This window comes from Anomaloglossus baeobatrachus, chromosome 11 (genome assembly GCF_048569485.1).
Source record: "Anomaloglossus baeobatrachus isolate aAnoBae1 chromosome 11, aAnoBae1.hap1, whole genome shotgun sequence".
In the NCBI taxonomy this organism is placed as follows: Eukaryota; Metazoa; Chordata; class Amphibia; order Anura; family Aromobatidae; genus Anomaloglossus; species Anomaloglossus baeobatrachus.
In genome coordinates this window covers 36,891,819-36,908,314 of record NC_134363.1, presented here as the reverse complement: position 1 = coordinate 36,908,314, position 16,496 = coordinate 36,891,819, and the positions used below count along the sequence as shown (strand labels likewise).

Here is a 16,496-nt window from a genome sequence, read left to right as displayed (position 1 = left end):
CCTTAATATTAGGGATACTCCTGATGGTAGAGAGGCCTGAGTCCCTATGCTATTGCTTAAACTTAGGGATAGTCCTGATGGTAGAGAGGCCTGCTGAGTACCTATGCTATCATTAATGTCAGGGATACTCCTGATGGTGGAGAGGCCTGAGTCCCTATGCTATCCTTAATATTAGGGATACTCCTGATGGTAGAGAGGCCTGAGTCCCTATGCTATTGCTTAAACTTAGGGATACTCCTGATGGTAGAGAGGCCTCAGTACCTATGCTATCCTTAATGTCAGGGATACTCCTGATGGTGGAGAGGCCTGAGTCCCTATGCTATCCTTAATATTAGGGATACTCCTGATGGTAGAGAGACCTGAGTCCCTATGCTATTGCTTAAACTTAGGGATACTCCTGATGGTAGAGAGGCCTGAGTACCTATGCTATCCTTAATGTCAGGGATACTCCTGATGGTGGAGAGGCCTGAGTCCCTATGCTATCCTTAATGTCAGGGATACTCCTGATGGTAGAGAGGCCTGAGTCCCTATGCTATTGCTTAAACTTAGGGATAGTCCTGATGGTAGAGAGGCCTGAGTACCTATGCTATCCTTAATGTCAGGGATACTCCTGATGGTGGAGAGGCCTGAGTCCCTATGCTATCCTTAATATTAGGGATACTCCTGATGGTAGAGAGGCCTGAGTCCCTATGCTATTGCTTAAACTTAGGGATACTCCTGATGGTAGAGAGGCCTCAGTACCTATGCTATCCTTAATGTCAGGGATACTCCTGATGGTGGAGAGACCTGAGTCCCTATGCTATTGCTTAAACTTAGGGATACTCCTGATGGTAGAGAGGCCTGAGTACCTATGCTATCCTTAATGTCAGGGATACTCCTGATGGTGGAGAGGCCTGAGTCCCTATGCTATCCTTAATGTCAGGGATACTCCTGATGGTAGAGAGGCCTGAGTCCCTATGCTATCCTTAATATTAGGGATACTCCTGATGGTAGAGAGGCCTGAGTCCCTATGCTATCCTTAATCTCAGGTTTACTCCTGATAACATAGAGACTCTGGCCTCTCCACTATCCTTAATCTTAGGGATACTCCTGATAGTGGAGAGGCCTGAGTCCCTATGCTATCCCTATTCTCAAGGATACTCCTGATGGTGGAGAAACCTGAGTCCCTATGCTATCCTTAATCTCAGTGATACTCCTGATAGTGGAGAGGTCTGAGTCCCTATGCTATCCCTAATCTCAGGGATACTCCTGATGGTGGAGAGGCTTGAGTCCCTATGCTATCCTTAATCTCAGGGATACTCCTGATGGTGGAGAGGTCTGAGTCCCTATGCTATCCCTAATCTCAGGGATACTCCTGATGATGGAGAGGCTTGAGTCCCTATGCTATCCTTAATCTCAGGGATATTCCTGATGGTGGAGAGGTCTGAGTCCCTATGTTATCCCTATTCTCAGGGATACTCCTGATGGTGGAGATGCCTGAGTCTCCTTTCTGGCCCTTCTCCTGACCAGTCCTGATCTGATTCCCCCTTTCTCAGAGAGGAACAGGACAGGGGTATGTTGAAACCCACAATTAAAAACAGACAAGGGAAAACCAAAACTGTCACACAGCCCACACAAAAAGTTAAGACAATAAGAGATTCAGAAGGTAAAACAAGAGCAGGAAGGAAGGTACAAAACAACAGGTGTAAACTCTACAACCGCACCAAGTAATAGGCACAACTTTCACCAGCAAACCTGGTACACCACAACTCAAAGACCAACAAAGAGAAACTATAGCTGGCATAGATGGAAGGAAGGATTCCACCAGCATAAATAGGAAAGGAGAAGATGTGATTGGCCTCCCCACAACATGTGATCAAAGGAGCAAGCAGGTCAGCAGAAGTAAACTCTTGCTAGCCTGCCTATGAATCAGCACACAGCAGGATCCAAAAACCAGAAAATCTGCAATCTGAACAAGGCCCGACACCACCATCACAGTCGGCAAAGTTTGTGAAAACTCTGTGTGACATTTTGCAGAATAATTTATATTTCAGAATCATTCTGCCCTTTTGTTGTGGTAGAATTGAGCTCTTTATGCGCTGAATATCCCTAGGAGCTTGTGATTATACACAGCAGCCAATCAGAAGAGGCACAGCTGCAGGGAGGAGCGATGAAGCAGCAGCCTGGACCAATGATGAGGCAGAGGGGTGTGTCTCAGACTATCTGAGACTACTTGTAGGCTACTTGTAGGCACTGTAGCTAACCTGTAGCCACCGATCACTGCTTTGCCCGAAAGGAGCTGATCTAAAAAGCAGCCAAGTGGCAAGATCAGCGGAACGTAAATATCTGGCAGGCATTATCTAAGTGTACTGATTAACGTTGTTGAGCTCATTACTGGACACTCACTTTAAATGGCAATTTGTGACTAAATCAAATCTACCGATCACAGTTAATACACAAAAACAGAGCAGCAAATAGCAGCTAAAGTGGCAGTAGGGTCTTCTTACCAAATAATACGGTACAGCTTGAGATTCTTCCCAGTTGATCACCATTACAGGTCAGATTGCTCCCATGGATATTACCAGCAGAACTCACATTTCTGTACACTTCATTAGCGCTCGTATTTTGTACACCGCTAAATATCATGGTGACGTTAGCTGCAGGTTTTCCTCCGGGCCAAGAACAGCCGAGCTTTACCACCTGGTTTATGGGTTGTGCAGTACAGGCAATGATTCCATCAGGAAACCCTAGAATGTAAGAAAGTGACAGAAGAAACAAACACATTACTAATATACAAGCTTCAAGGATTTATTTCTGTCATATTTATCCATCTATCTTTTTCTCCAGCTATCTATCCATGCATCTCCTCATCCATCCATCTCTGAATCCATCTATCCATCCATCTACTCATCCATCTATCGATCTCTCCATCCATCCATCCATCTATCTCTCCATCCATCCATCCATCCATCCATCTCTCCATCCATCCATCCATCCATCTATCAATCTCTCCATCCATCCATCCATCCATCCATCCATCTATTCATCCATCAATCTCTCCATCCATCCATCCATCTATCCATCGATCTCTCCATCCATCCATCCATCCATCCATCCATCTCTCCATCCATCCATCCATCCATCCATCTATCAATCTCTCCATCCATCCATCCATCTATTCATCCATCAATCTCTCCATCCACCTATTCATCTATCCATCGATCTCTCCATCCATCCATCCACCCATCCATAAATCCATCCATCCATCAATCCATCCATCTCTCCATCCAGATATCCATCCATCCATCTCTCCATTTATCCATCTCTCCATCCATCCATCCATCCATCCATCTATTCATCTTTCTGTACATCTATCCATCCATCTATCCATCCATCCATCGATCTCTCCATCCATCCATCCATCCATCCATCCATCTCTCCATCCATCTATTCATCCATCAATCTCTCCATCCACCTATTCATCTATCCATCGATCCATCCATCCATCCATCCATCCACCCATCCATAAATCCATCCATCCATCCATCAATCCATCCATCTCTCCATCCAGATATCCATCCATCCATCTCTCCATTTATCCATCTCTCCATCCATCCATCCATCTATTCATCTTTCTGTACATCCATCCATCCATCTATCCAGCCATCCATCGATCTCTCCATCCATCCATCCATCTATTCATCTTTCTGTACATCCATCCATCCATCGATCTCTCCATCCATCCATCCATCCATCTCTCCATCCATCTATTCATCCATCAATCTCTCCATCCACCTATTCATCTATCCATCCATCCATCCATCCATCAATCTCTCCATCCATCTATTCATCCATCAATCTCTCCATCCACCTATTCAGCTATCCATCCATCCATCCATCCATCTTTCTGTACATCCATCCATCCATCCATCCATCCATCCATCCTTCCGTTCAGCCATCCATCCATCCACTTATCTCTCCATCCATCTTTCCATTCATTCATCTCTCCGTCCATCCATCCATCCATCCATCAATTTCTCCATCCATCCATCCATCCATCCATCCATCCATCAATTTCTCCATCCATCTATCCATCCATCCATGTACTCATCCATTCATCGATCTCTCCATCCACCTATTCAGCTATCCATCCATCCATCCATCCATCTTTCTGTACATCCATCCATCCATCCATCCATCCATCCTTCCGTTCAGCCATCCATCCATCCACTTATCTCTCCATCCATCTTTCCATTCATTCATCTCTCCGTCCATCCATCCATCCATCCATCAATTTCTCCATCCATCCATCCATCCATCCATCCATCCATCAATCTCTCCATCCACCTATTCAGCTATCCATCCATCCATCCATCCATCTTTCTGTACATCCATCCATCCATCCATCCATCCATCCTTCCGTTCAGCCATCCATCCATCCACTTATCTCTCCATCCATCTTTCCATTCATTCATCTCTCCGTCCATCCATCCATCCATCCATCAATTTCTCCATCCATCCATCCATCCATCCATCCATCAATTTCTCCATCCATCCATCCATCCATGTACTCATCCATTCATCGATCTCTCCATCCATCCATCCATCCATCAATTTCTCCATCCATCTACTCATCCATCCATCGATCTCTCCATCCATCCATCCATCCATCTCTCCATCAATCTCTCCATCCATCTATTCATCCATCAATCTCTCCATCCACCTATTCATCTATCCATCGATCTCTCCATCCATCCATCCATCGATCCATCCATCCATCCATCCATCCATCCATCTCTCCATCCATCTCTCCATCCATCCATCCATCTATTCATCTTTCTGTACATCCATCCATCCATCCAGCTATCCATCCGTCCGTTCATCCATCCATCCATCCACTCATCTCTCCATCCATCCATCTTTCCATCCATTCATCTCTCTGTCCATCTATCCATCCATCGATCTATCTAGTCAGGGGGTCAAGTTCCACCTTCATTCACGTCACTGTACTCTCTATCACTTTAAAACCTATTGACTAAGAATCAAGTTTTATATGATAAATATGGACTTGTTATATTCCTTGCTATATATACACTGCACTCTCAATAAGATCTACACTTTCGGAGGTGTGCAGTTTAATTTACAGCCCTGATTATGGATATTTTCCAGATTTACAAGGCAGACGTGTGCTGTATATTCATACATTGAATTCAAAGAGAGCCTGTTACTTGTTATAAATGCGTAATATATTATCTGGTGTAAATGCCGCTGTTCTCCTGAATCCGGAGCAGTTTTTCTTGTTTTCCTGCGCCTCTCCGTTCTTGAGATACAGCCTCCTCTTCCCTGTATATAAATGTCCTCAAGAAGACACACAGGAAGTGATGAATACTCCCCTTTGGATAACAAGACTAGATTTACATTTTAGAGAAAAAGAGGCCATATCTTAGGATTGGAGAGGAGCAGGAACAAAAGAAAGACATCGCCGGATTCAGGAGAACAGTGGCTTTTATACCAGGTAATATATTACATATTTATGACAAGTGACAGGTCCACTTTAAGGGAAAATACACTCAATAGAGTTCAACACAAGGCACTTTTGAATCTGTGAAATATTGCTAAACTGTAACATGAAACGTATCAAATCATTATTTCTAGTGATGGATCAATAGATAGAGATAGATGATAGATAGATAGAGGGATAGATAGATAGATAGATAGATAGAGGGATAGATAGATAGATAGAGGGATAGATAGATAGATAGAGGGATAGATAGATAGAGGGATAGATAGATAGATAGATAGATAGATAGATAGATAGATAGATAGATAGATAGATAGATAGAGGGATAGATAGATAGATAGATAGAGGGATAGATAGATAGAGGGATAGATAGATAGATAGAGGGATAGATAGATAGATAGATAGAGGGATAGATAGAGGGATAGATAGATAGATAGAGGGATAGATAGATAGAGGGATAGATAGATAGATAGATAGAGGGATAGATAGATAGATAGAGGGATAGATAGATAGATAGATAGATAGATAGATAGATAGATAGAGGGATAGATAGATAGATAGATAGATAGATAGATAGATAGATAGATAGAGGGATAGATAGAGGGATAGATAGATAGATAGAGGGATAGATAGATAGATAGATAGATAGATAGATAGATAGATAGATAGATAGATAGATAGATAGATAGATAGAGGGATAGATAGAGGGATAGATAGATAGATAGAGGGATAGATAGATAGATAGATAGAGGGATAGATAGATAGATAGATAGATAGATAGATAGATAGATAGAGGGATAGATAGATAGATAGATAGATAGATAGATAGATAGAGGGATAGATAGATAGATAGATAGATAGAGGGATAGATAGATAGATAGATAGAGGGATAGATATAGGGATAGATAGATAGATAGATAGATAGATAGATAGAGGGATAGATAGAGGGATAGATAGATAGATAGATAGATAGATAGATAGATAGATAGATAGATAGATAGATAGATAGATAGAGGGATAGATAGATAGATCGATAGATAGATAGATAGAGGGATAGATAGATAGATAGATAGATAGATAGAGGGATAAATAGATAGACAGAGGGATAGATAGATAGAGGGATAGATAGATAGACAGAGGGATAGATAGATAGAGGGATAGATAGATAGATAGAGGGATAGATAGATAGAGGGATAGATAGATACAATGAATTATATTGTTACTCACAGTTGATATTGAGGTTGGCTGCATTACTGTTCATACTATTAGCTCTGTTGGATGCCGTGCAGATGAAGGGTCCAGTGTCGGTCTTGGAGACCGGGCTGATGGTCAGAGTGGAGTTTGGAGGAGAATCACCCATAATAATGGAATATGGAGGCTTTGAGGACACTTGGTTTCCATTCAGACTCCAGGAGAAGGTGATGGCTGAACCCTGAGCCGAGCAATAGAGAGACACTGAGTCCTGTCCTGCCCAGAGCACCGCCGATGTGTTATGGGTCAACGTCACTGCCGAGACCGGAGCTGGGAACAAAACCAAAGATGAACTGCATTAACTAAAAACTTTGGGTTTGCCATCACAAACTTGTTTCTGAGGAAATATTAAGGATTTGCCTCCAACATAAGAATAAGATGTGTCCAGGATGTAGATATTATTGACCTATCCTTTGAATAGACTAAGCAGAATAATTTCCCCTTTAGACCATGTCTTAGCCTCTCATACAGCCAGATCAGCTCTCATACTTTGCACTGACGAGGGACAACCATCCCAAAACACCATGTCTGCAAATTGAGGTTCTGATCTGGCATCAATCCTAAGTCACACAACAAGACTCGTTGGAGGGTCACTTTGACTTCTAGGATTGCTACCTCCAATAGGTGGCACCAGAACTCGTCTTCTTCCTCCCTGAAGAGACAATTTGAATATTTCCAAGAGGAACATTGCGGCTTTAAAGTCTCTCCTCAATGGCATGTTGGAAGGGTGTATCATTCTCCGTAAGGAGAACAGCTTCCCCTTTAGACTACATCTTATCCTCTCATACAGTCAGATCAGATCTCATACTTAGCACTGACACAAGGGACAACACCCCGAATCACTGTGTCTGCAAATTGAGGTTCTGATCTGGCATAAATCCTAAGTCATACGACAATAGCTTCCCTTTTAAACCCCACTATAGCTTCTCATACAGCAAGATCAGAACTCATACTTTGCACTGACGAGGGACAACCATCCTTGAAACACTGTGTCTGAAAATTGAGGTTCTGATCTTGCATAAATCCTAAATCATATGACAAGACTCGTTGGAGGGTTACGTTGACTTTTAGGATTGCTACCTCCAATAGGTGGCACCAGAGCTTGTCTTCTTCCAACCTGAGGAGGCAACTTGAATATTTCCCAGGGGAACGTTGCAGCTATAAGACTCCTCACTGGCATGCTGGAATGGTGTGTCAGTCTCCGTAAGGAGAATAGCTTCCCCTTTAGAGTAGACTATAAATATCAGATTGATTGTGTTCAGACAAACCATGCCAATCAGCTGTTTGCAGGGCTAGGTATTCAATGGGTTGTTGGGTGTCGAACCCCACCGAATACCCTATATCTAAAATCTAAAAAAACCCTTCATCATATTTATCCTTTGTATAATGACCAGTAAACAATTATTATTGGACTTTTAAGAGGTCATCTCATGAAGACGAGTTAGCTACAAAGTTACAGAAGACCAATAAAAACCACCGTCCCGGCTGCCTCTTTGCTCCTATGTTCCCAATCTTTGTGCCTTAGGGTTTTGTTTCTCTTTGAAATAAGTATGTGTCTGATTTTTGGAAATCTAGGAAAAAAAATCTTTAAATAAACTGGATCTCAAGAATTCAATTTCATTGCAGCGTCACCATAAATTATTGAGCTCTCCATGTGTAATGCGCGGCTCTGGCAGGTCCTCCTGAGCGAGAGCGGGACTTTGTAGCCACCACCGGCTTTGCGTAATAGAACCTGGTCCTAAACAATGCATCTTTCTATTAATTCTGAATTCTCTCAACTAAAAAATTCGAAAAAAATGTTGACTCCCCTTCCTAATATGAATGACTAGGCACAGACATGATGTGTGATACTTACCGGCCAGGGTCAGGTTCACGCCATTGCTGGTCAGGTTGTTTATTATGTTTCTAGCCGTACAGGTGAAGGGTCCGTTGTCCGTGGAGACCGGGCTGATAATGAGCGCAGTGTTATTATCGGTGAGGGTATAGTGGCCTCCTCCAGATATCAGCGCCCCTTTTAGACTCCACGAGTAACTGACATTTGTACCACGAGCCGAACATCGTAGAGTCACCGAATCTAATCCAGGCCAGACAAGTCCCGATACATTACTCGTCACCGTGACATCAGTGACCGCAACTGAGGTGAAAATCATAAAGGACATAAAGGTTAGGTTATTAATGACTAATCATAACGTACCATACTATATATGACGTCTACAATACTCATACTATACTATATATGAACATCCTCAGGGTTTGGCTCCTGTTTACAGGGACAAACATGTCCCTAAAGTATCTACTGAAGAGCTAAACTGGAAAACCTTTAACAAGTGACCCACCAATACCCATGAAATACTATTAAAAATCAATTCTTTGACTTGTTTTACGTCAATGTAGAAGACACAGTTCAATTCAGTTGGTTATAATTGTATGAACATATGGTCACACGGAGTTTTGCTCAAACCTCACCAATTTGTCATGGTGGCATTAGACGCTGTTCACACTACAGATTCTGATACTCTACACTGTGGTTTCTCTGGTGTTTCTGAGTTACACAGGCAGGCTCGGGCATCGGCCAGCTGTGTGCTCATTAATGGTCAGGCTTGCAAGAGTTAACCTCTCCTAGCCTCCTAATTACCTCTGAGATCACATGTCTATTATAAACCTATCACATATACTGCCCGCCTTTTTATGAGGGTGGAATCTGTCTTCCCACGCCGACTATAGTTTATTGCTGTGTTGGTCTGTGTGTTGTGTCCCAGTCCTGCTGGGGATTATATTGCATAGTGTTTGCAGTTGTTGTGGAGTTTTCCCCATCATCTTATTGTTTCCTCCCTGCTCTTATTTCCCTCCTTACCTCTTATTGTCTTAGGCGGGCTTTGCACGTTGCGACATCGCAAGCCGATGCTGCGATGTCGCACGCGATAGTCCCCGTCCCCGTCGCAGGTACGATATCGTGTGATAGCTGGCGTAGCGAAAATTATCGCTATGCCAGCTTCACACGCACTCACCCGCCCTGCGACCGTCGCTCTGGCCGGCGACCCGCCTCCTTCCTAAGGGGGCGGGTCGTGCGGCGTCATAGCGACGTCACACGGCAGGCGGCCAATAGCGGCGGAGGGGCAGAGATGAGCAGGATGTAAACATCCTGCCCACCTCCTTCCTTCCGCATATCCTACGGAAGCCGCGGTGACGCCGGTAGGAGATGTTCCTCGCTCCTGCGGCTTCACACACAGCGATGTGTGCTGCCGCAGGAGCGAGGAACAACATCGGACAGTCGTGTCAGCGTAATTATGGATTACGCCGACGCTGCACCGATGATACGATTACGACGATTTTGCGCTCGTTAATCGTATCATCTAGGCTTTACACACTACGATGTCGCATGCGATGCCGGATGTGCGTCACTTTCAATTTGACCCCACCGACATCGCACCTGCGATGTCGTAGTGTGCAAAGCCGCCCTTATACCTTTGCGTGAGATGGAGTTCTGGTTTCCGCTGTTTGTCTATCTCTGTTAGTTTTATCACACTCTTGTCCCAGCCATCCCATGGGGCAGGGAGTATAAGCTCAGGACTGATCAGGAGCAGGGCCAGTAAGGTGGCTCAGACATCCTCACCTTCAGAGGTAACTCTGAGGTCAAGGGTAGCTAGGGTTCCCCTAGCCTAAGGCCCAGTCCAGGAGCTTTCTTTATTACATCCATGACACATATACAACAAAGATATCTAAATACAAACTGAGTTGTATAAGGATAGAATAATTCTAAGTGGATTGTGACTTTAAGGATGCAGATGGCTCCTTCATGATCCCCATTCCCCAATTGTAGTTTACTGCCTCTATACATGTGGCTATAAGGACTGGCTGCTGCATTTTTCCGCCCCCATAGTGGGATTAATATTAGTAGTTTTCAAGGCACCGAAACGCCTTCAATTAGTCTAAAAAGCTGAACAAAGTAACAAAAACAACGTTTCAGCCAACACAAGGGCCTTTGTCAGGCTATAAAAAATAGATATAGCCACAATGCAATACATGGAGCTTTGTATGGAGGGAGGCTTGATGTTATATCACATCCATCACCCCTTCCCACATCTGCCAGCTAAGGTTTAAGATTATTGATCATGTGCCGTCACTATTCATAAGTTTAAATATATCTATGTGAGAAAAGTAGTGTGAATATATGTATTCTATAATTTTTTTGTTATTTTTACTATTTTTTTTATTTCTTCCTTTTATTTTCCTTTTCCTCTTCACCCCTTTTTTTCTTTCTTTGTTTTATTTTCCTTTACCTCCCCTTCTTTTTTTTTTCTCCCCTCCTCCCCATATTTTTCTTCCTTCCCTTTTCTTTTCTACTTTTGCCCTTTTTTTTTCTTCTTTGGCTTTTAGGTTGAAATATATACCTTATTGCATGTGCCTAATACCCTTGATATTTTATGGGCCAGGTTGCGGACTAAATTTTTCCCTGCCCCCCCCCCCACCCCCAAAAAAAATATTCTGTAACAGTAGGGGAGTATCCTATGGCGATGCGATAGTCATGTGACTGGGCCGATCGCTATCATGTGACCGGGCCGATCACTATGACGCAGTGGCATAGCAAAGGAGGGGCAGAGGGGGCGATCCGCCCAGGGCGGCACGTGTCAGGGAGGCGGCATTTTGGGGGGGGGGAATAAAAAAAAAAGGAAGCTTTTAGAAAAGGCAATCCGCAGTTGCATTCCTGAACATCTTTAACCCCTTAACGACCCATGATGTACTGGGTATGTCATGGTGACATGGTACTTAAGGACCCATGACGTACCCAGTACGTCATGGCGAAATCGCGGCCACGGTGGCTGCGATCAGTGTGCAAATACCTTAGATTCGGGGAGGAGGAGACCTCTGCCTGACCTCAGGAGGGGTGGTGTCTCCCCCCCCGGACCTATGAAGGCTGTGATTGGCTTACGAAGGCTGCTCAGCCAATCACAGCCACTGTGATATTTCAGCCATTAAAAGTGGCTGAAACATTGAAATCCAGCTATGATCAGTGCAGCTATAGCACTAATCATTGGCTGGAGCTGGGTGAACTTTGTTTCACCCGCACCCAGGTCTGATTGGAGAGACTGGCCCTGTGACTGATCTCTCCAATCACCTTTGATCTGGTGACCTCTCCCCTCAGCTTCACTTCATCTGTGAAAGCTGAGGAGAGTGATCCCTGCAAGTGCCATTTGGTAAATGCCCCTGATCAGCCCCTGCAACAGCAGCAGCAGCAGTAGTAGTCACCGCCCCCGATCCACCGCCGCTACTGCCTCCGATCTGCCACCGCCCTCCTCCATCTGCTGCCCCCCTTCATCCGCCATCACTCATCCGCCATCGCTCTCCCCATCAGCCGCTGCCCCCTCACCGATCTGCTGCCCACTCTCTCCCACCTCTCACCCTCCTGCATCTGCTGCCCCTTCCCCCACCTCTCACCCTCCTCCATCTGCTGTGATCCTGCTGTCTAGATACATCCTGTAAGGTAGCTATCCACAATCTCACCTTCCACCCTCCCTCCCCCCCCCCACCCCTCGCCAACTGAGGGGGCAGCAAATTTGACGACCGCCCCGGGCGGCAAAAGCAGTTGCTACGCCACTGCTATGACGTGGTGGTCACATGATCTATGGGTCCGTGATAATGAGGCGGTCATGTGACTGATCACGTGGGGAAGCGCTAATGGATTCGGTGTTTGCTTGTCAGAATCTTGAATGGTGTGGTGGCTGCTTGGCTGGTCACGTGAGAGTGTGCGGACTGATGCCTGGGCCTCTAATGGTGTGGTGGTCACATTACCGGCACACCATTGTCCATGAAAGACATTGCCTAGAAGGTCATAGTGGCACACTGACTACATAGACAGATATACAAACATTGCGCGGTGGTCCGGTAGCAGATCCTACCGCTATGGGTGCACCGTATTATGTGGTATGGACAATACGTGTAACACATTAAAGATGAGTTTAAATGTGCACCAATGACCATTTTGGGCGTAAATTATGGAGTAATGGACTCCTCCCCAAACATTTCGATGTTTCGGGACATCAGGTATCCATGAATAAACCTATAAGGCCATTGGTTAGAATGAGGCTTGAAGATGGCCATATGCTAAGAGGTAATAAATTAAACCATATATATATATATTTATATATTTATAGAATTGTGTTCCTGATATGACAATTGAGGAGGCCATTCTGGTCTTAGGTAGAAACAGTGGTCATCAATAACCTGCCAGAATTGAGGGATGTCTTCTATATATGTATATGTTTTAATGTTGATTTTATTTATATGTAGTGTTGTCATGGTAATGGAGGCCTAACCTGTGGGAGGGGCTGATGGGCATGATCTACAATTAAACCTCCATATAAAGCTCCATGAGTTGTACTGTGGTTACAGTATTTACATCTTTTGTGGCCTGATGAAGGCCTTGTGTTGGCCGAAACATTGTATTTTGACCAATTAATTTGACTAATTGAAGGAGTTTTTGTGTCTTGGAAACTACTAATATATTTCTCAAGTCTGCAGCTTATGGAGGGTTGTACCAAGTAGCACGAACAGTGGAGTGGTGCATGGGATACAATTAACCCCACAGTGGGATTAGGACAATCTCTAAGCCAGCTCAGAGAAGATGCAACACGCTGGCTCCCATAAATCAATTCTAGTCGCATCTTTCAGATAACACTGCAATTGGAGCCTTGACTGCGACCACTTCCAGATCAGGAAGACGTGAGCAGCGTGATCAGGTTGTCTGATATTGCTGCTGACATCACTTTCTGCCACTGTATAGGCGCAAATAATTTTGGTGTGATAAGCGCTCTCCAGAAGCTGAAGACACAGAAGATTTATTATCAATGGTGGGGGAAATTGTGGACACACTATGGGGAAGTGGGGCAGAGAAATTTGAGGACACAATATGGGGAGCGAGGGGGGAAGAAATTTGAGGACAGAGGGGGAATGTATGAGGACACAGTATTAGAAGCAAGGTGGGGAATAAATGTGGGCACAATATGGGGAGTAAGTGGGAAAGAAATTTGAGAACACATTATGGCAAGCGAAGGGGTGAAAGAAATTTGAGGACACAGTATGGGGATGAGGGGAGGAAAATTTCAGGACATAGTATTGGGAGCGAGGGAGAAAAAAATTGAGGACACATTATGGGGAACAAGGGGGTGAAAGAACTTTGAGGAAACAATATGGGGGTGAGAGGGGAAATATGAGGGCACAGTTTTGGCCATGAGGGAGGAAGAAATTTGAGGACAAAGCGTGGGGAAAGAGGTAGGAATGTATGAGGAAACAATATGAGAAGCAAGGGGGAATGGGTGAGGGCACAGGATGAGGAGCAAGGGGGGAATGGGTGCAGGTACAGTATGGGAAAGAAATTTGGGGACACAGTATGGGGATGGGGGTAGTTTGAGGACACTGTAAGAGAAATGAGGGGAGAGGAAAAATAAAAGGACAAAGTATGTGGAGTGACGGGGGAGAAGAAATTTGAGGACACAATATGGAGATGGGTGCGGACACAGTTTGGGAAGCGAGGGTGGAAATTTCTGAGGAAACAGTATGAGGAGCAAGGGGGATGGGTGTGGGTGAAACCTGAGGATGCAGTTTAGGGAGTAAAGGTGGGAGCAGCTTAAGGACACAGTATGAAGATGGGTGCGGACACAGTATAAGAAGCGAGGGGGGAATTTTAAAACACAGTATGAGGAATGAATGGCGATATGTGATGAGACAGTATGAGGGAGGGGAAATGTGTAAAGAGACTATTGAAGGGAATCGTGTGAGGAAATAGTATGGGGGCAGAAAAGTGTGAGAGGGAACACAACAGAGACTGGATAATGTGGGTAGACAACAGTGAGAGGACAGTATGAAGAGGGGGCCTAGTATGAAAAGGAGAAAAGGGGTAGCATGGGAGGACAGTGTGAGGACGCATAAATGAGGGGACAGTATGCCAAGGAGGGGGAGTGTAATGAAGGATCACAGTATAGCAATTGGCAGTATAGGAGGGAGATAGTGTGAGTGGACAATGTGGAAGCTCAGTATGGAAAGGAAAGAAGAGGACAGAGTGGAGGGCATGTAGCATATGAGGGACAGTGTGTGCGTAATATTTTGTGCAGGGAATATAGTGAAGGGCAATAATTTATTCAGGGGCACAGAGCAGGGCAGATATTTTTATTCAGTAGCATTCTAATCATTCTGCTATTTTTACGGGCATCATCTCAGAATGTGCTGCAGAAGACTGGAGGATGTGAAAAGCCATCATGGCATCGGGACAAGATGAAGAAAAAAAAGAGAACAACTTCAATCAGAGACAATGTTATCTTTAAGGTACCTGGATCAGATCTCATACTTTGCAATGACGAGGGACAATAATCCTGAAACACTGAGTCTGCAAATTGAGGTTCTGATCTGGCATAAATCCTAGGTCATATGACAAGGCTTGTTAAAGGGCCACTTTTGACTTTTAGGATTGCTACTTCCAATAAGTGGCGCTAGAGTTCGTCTCCTTCCTCCCTGAAGAAACAATTTGAATATTTTGTAATACTGACTAATTCTCATCAGTACTGTGGTTCCTTTATGGTTGGCAGTCTGATGATGGCTGATAACAATAACGCTAAGTATCTCCTTTGCATTGCTAAGGACATGATGAGAGTTGTAGATTAATGCAATACACATGTATATAGGGCCGACCTAACATTATAATTGATGTATTATATACTGATGGCGGTTCTGGTGCTAAATTCATGTATGAATGGTGGTCCTGGTAATGTATTCATATAATGGTGGTCTTGGTGATGTATTCATGTACTGATGGTGGTCTTGGTGATGAATTCATATACTGATGGTGGTCTTGGCGATGTATGAAAAGACCATATTATTAAACATTTGCAATAATTGGATGCCCAGTTGGAACTTTTGCATTGATGACCATGAGCTTCAAATTACATTGCTGTTTACATTACATATATTCTTACCATAAACAGTTAGACTCAGGGAGTCGCTGGTGTTGGTGCTGACAGGGTTCTGGATGGTGCAGGTGTAAGAACCGCCATCATTCTGAAATATCGGGGTTAAGTCCAGGAATGATCCCCGGCAGATCACACGATCAGAGCAGATAATCTTTTGACCATCCCGGTAGAAAGTGTAAGAAGTCACATTCTGACCCCCGGCATCACACTGGAGGGTCACATTGGTGCCGTTAACAAGAGGACTGCTGGTAACGGAGCGGAGAACAGGGGCGCTGAGGGGAGCTAAAAGAGAACAAAATAACAGTTACTTGTGTAAGGTTTTAATTACAAAGAAAATATAATAAAGATAAATAAAACAAAATAAAATAATTGTTCTTTCTGTAGCTACCATAGTTATTTAAGGGCATCTCATCAATGTTTCAAGATTTTAGTGAGCAACAGGAATGGGGCAATTGATTGGGATATGACATCTATAAATCAGAGCAAAGTGATGCCTACTTTTAGTCTTAGTTTTAAAGGGTTGTCCACTACTTTAACATTGATGGCTTAGGCCGGCGTCACACGGTACGATATATCAGGTGATATGTCATCGGGGTCATGGATTCCGTGACGCACATCCGGAATCGTTAGAGATATCGAAACGTGTGACAGCTACAAATGACTGTGAACGAGCAAAAATACTCCCCTTATCGTTGCTCGTTGACACGTCGTTCATTTTCATAATGTTGTTCCTCCTTCTGCGCGCCGGTTGTTCGTCGTTCCCGAGGCAGCACACATCGCTCCGT

General features: G+C 44.2%; 1 protein-coding gene across 2 annotated transcripts in view; it reads right to left on the bottom strand.

The window, feature by feature from the left end:
• The window catches only part of LOC142256767 (cell adhesion molecule CEACAM1-like), a 51,263-nt gene that overhangs the window by 23,784 nt on the left and 10,983 nt on the right, over nt 1-16,496 (bottom strand). For both annotated transcript variants that reach the window (XM_075328658.1, XM_075328659.1), the window contains exons 3-6: nt 15,718-15,993; nt 8,607-8,885; nt 6,728-7,021; nt 2,487-2,726 (exon numbers count right to left, since the gene is read on the bottom strand). In XM_075328658.1, coding sequence (XP_075184773.1) covers nt 2,487-2,726; nt 6,728-7,021; nt 8,607-8,885; nt 15,718-15,993 — 1,089 coding nt within the window. The remainder of the gene's footprint in view (nt 1-2,486; nt 2,727-6,727; nt 7,022-8,606; nt 8,886-15,717; nt 15,994-16,496) is intronic.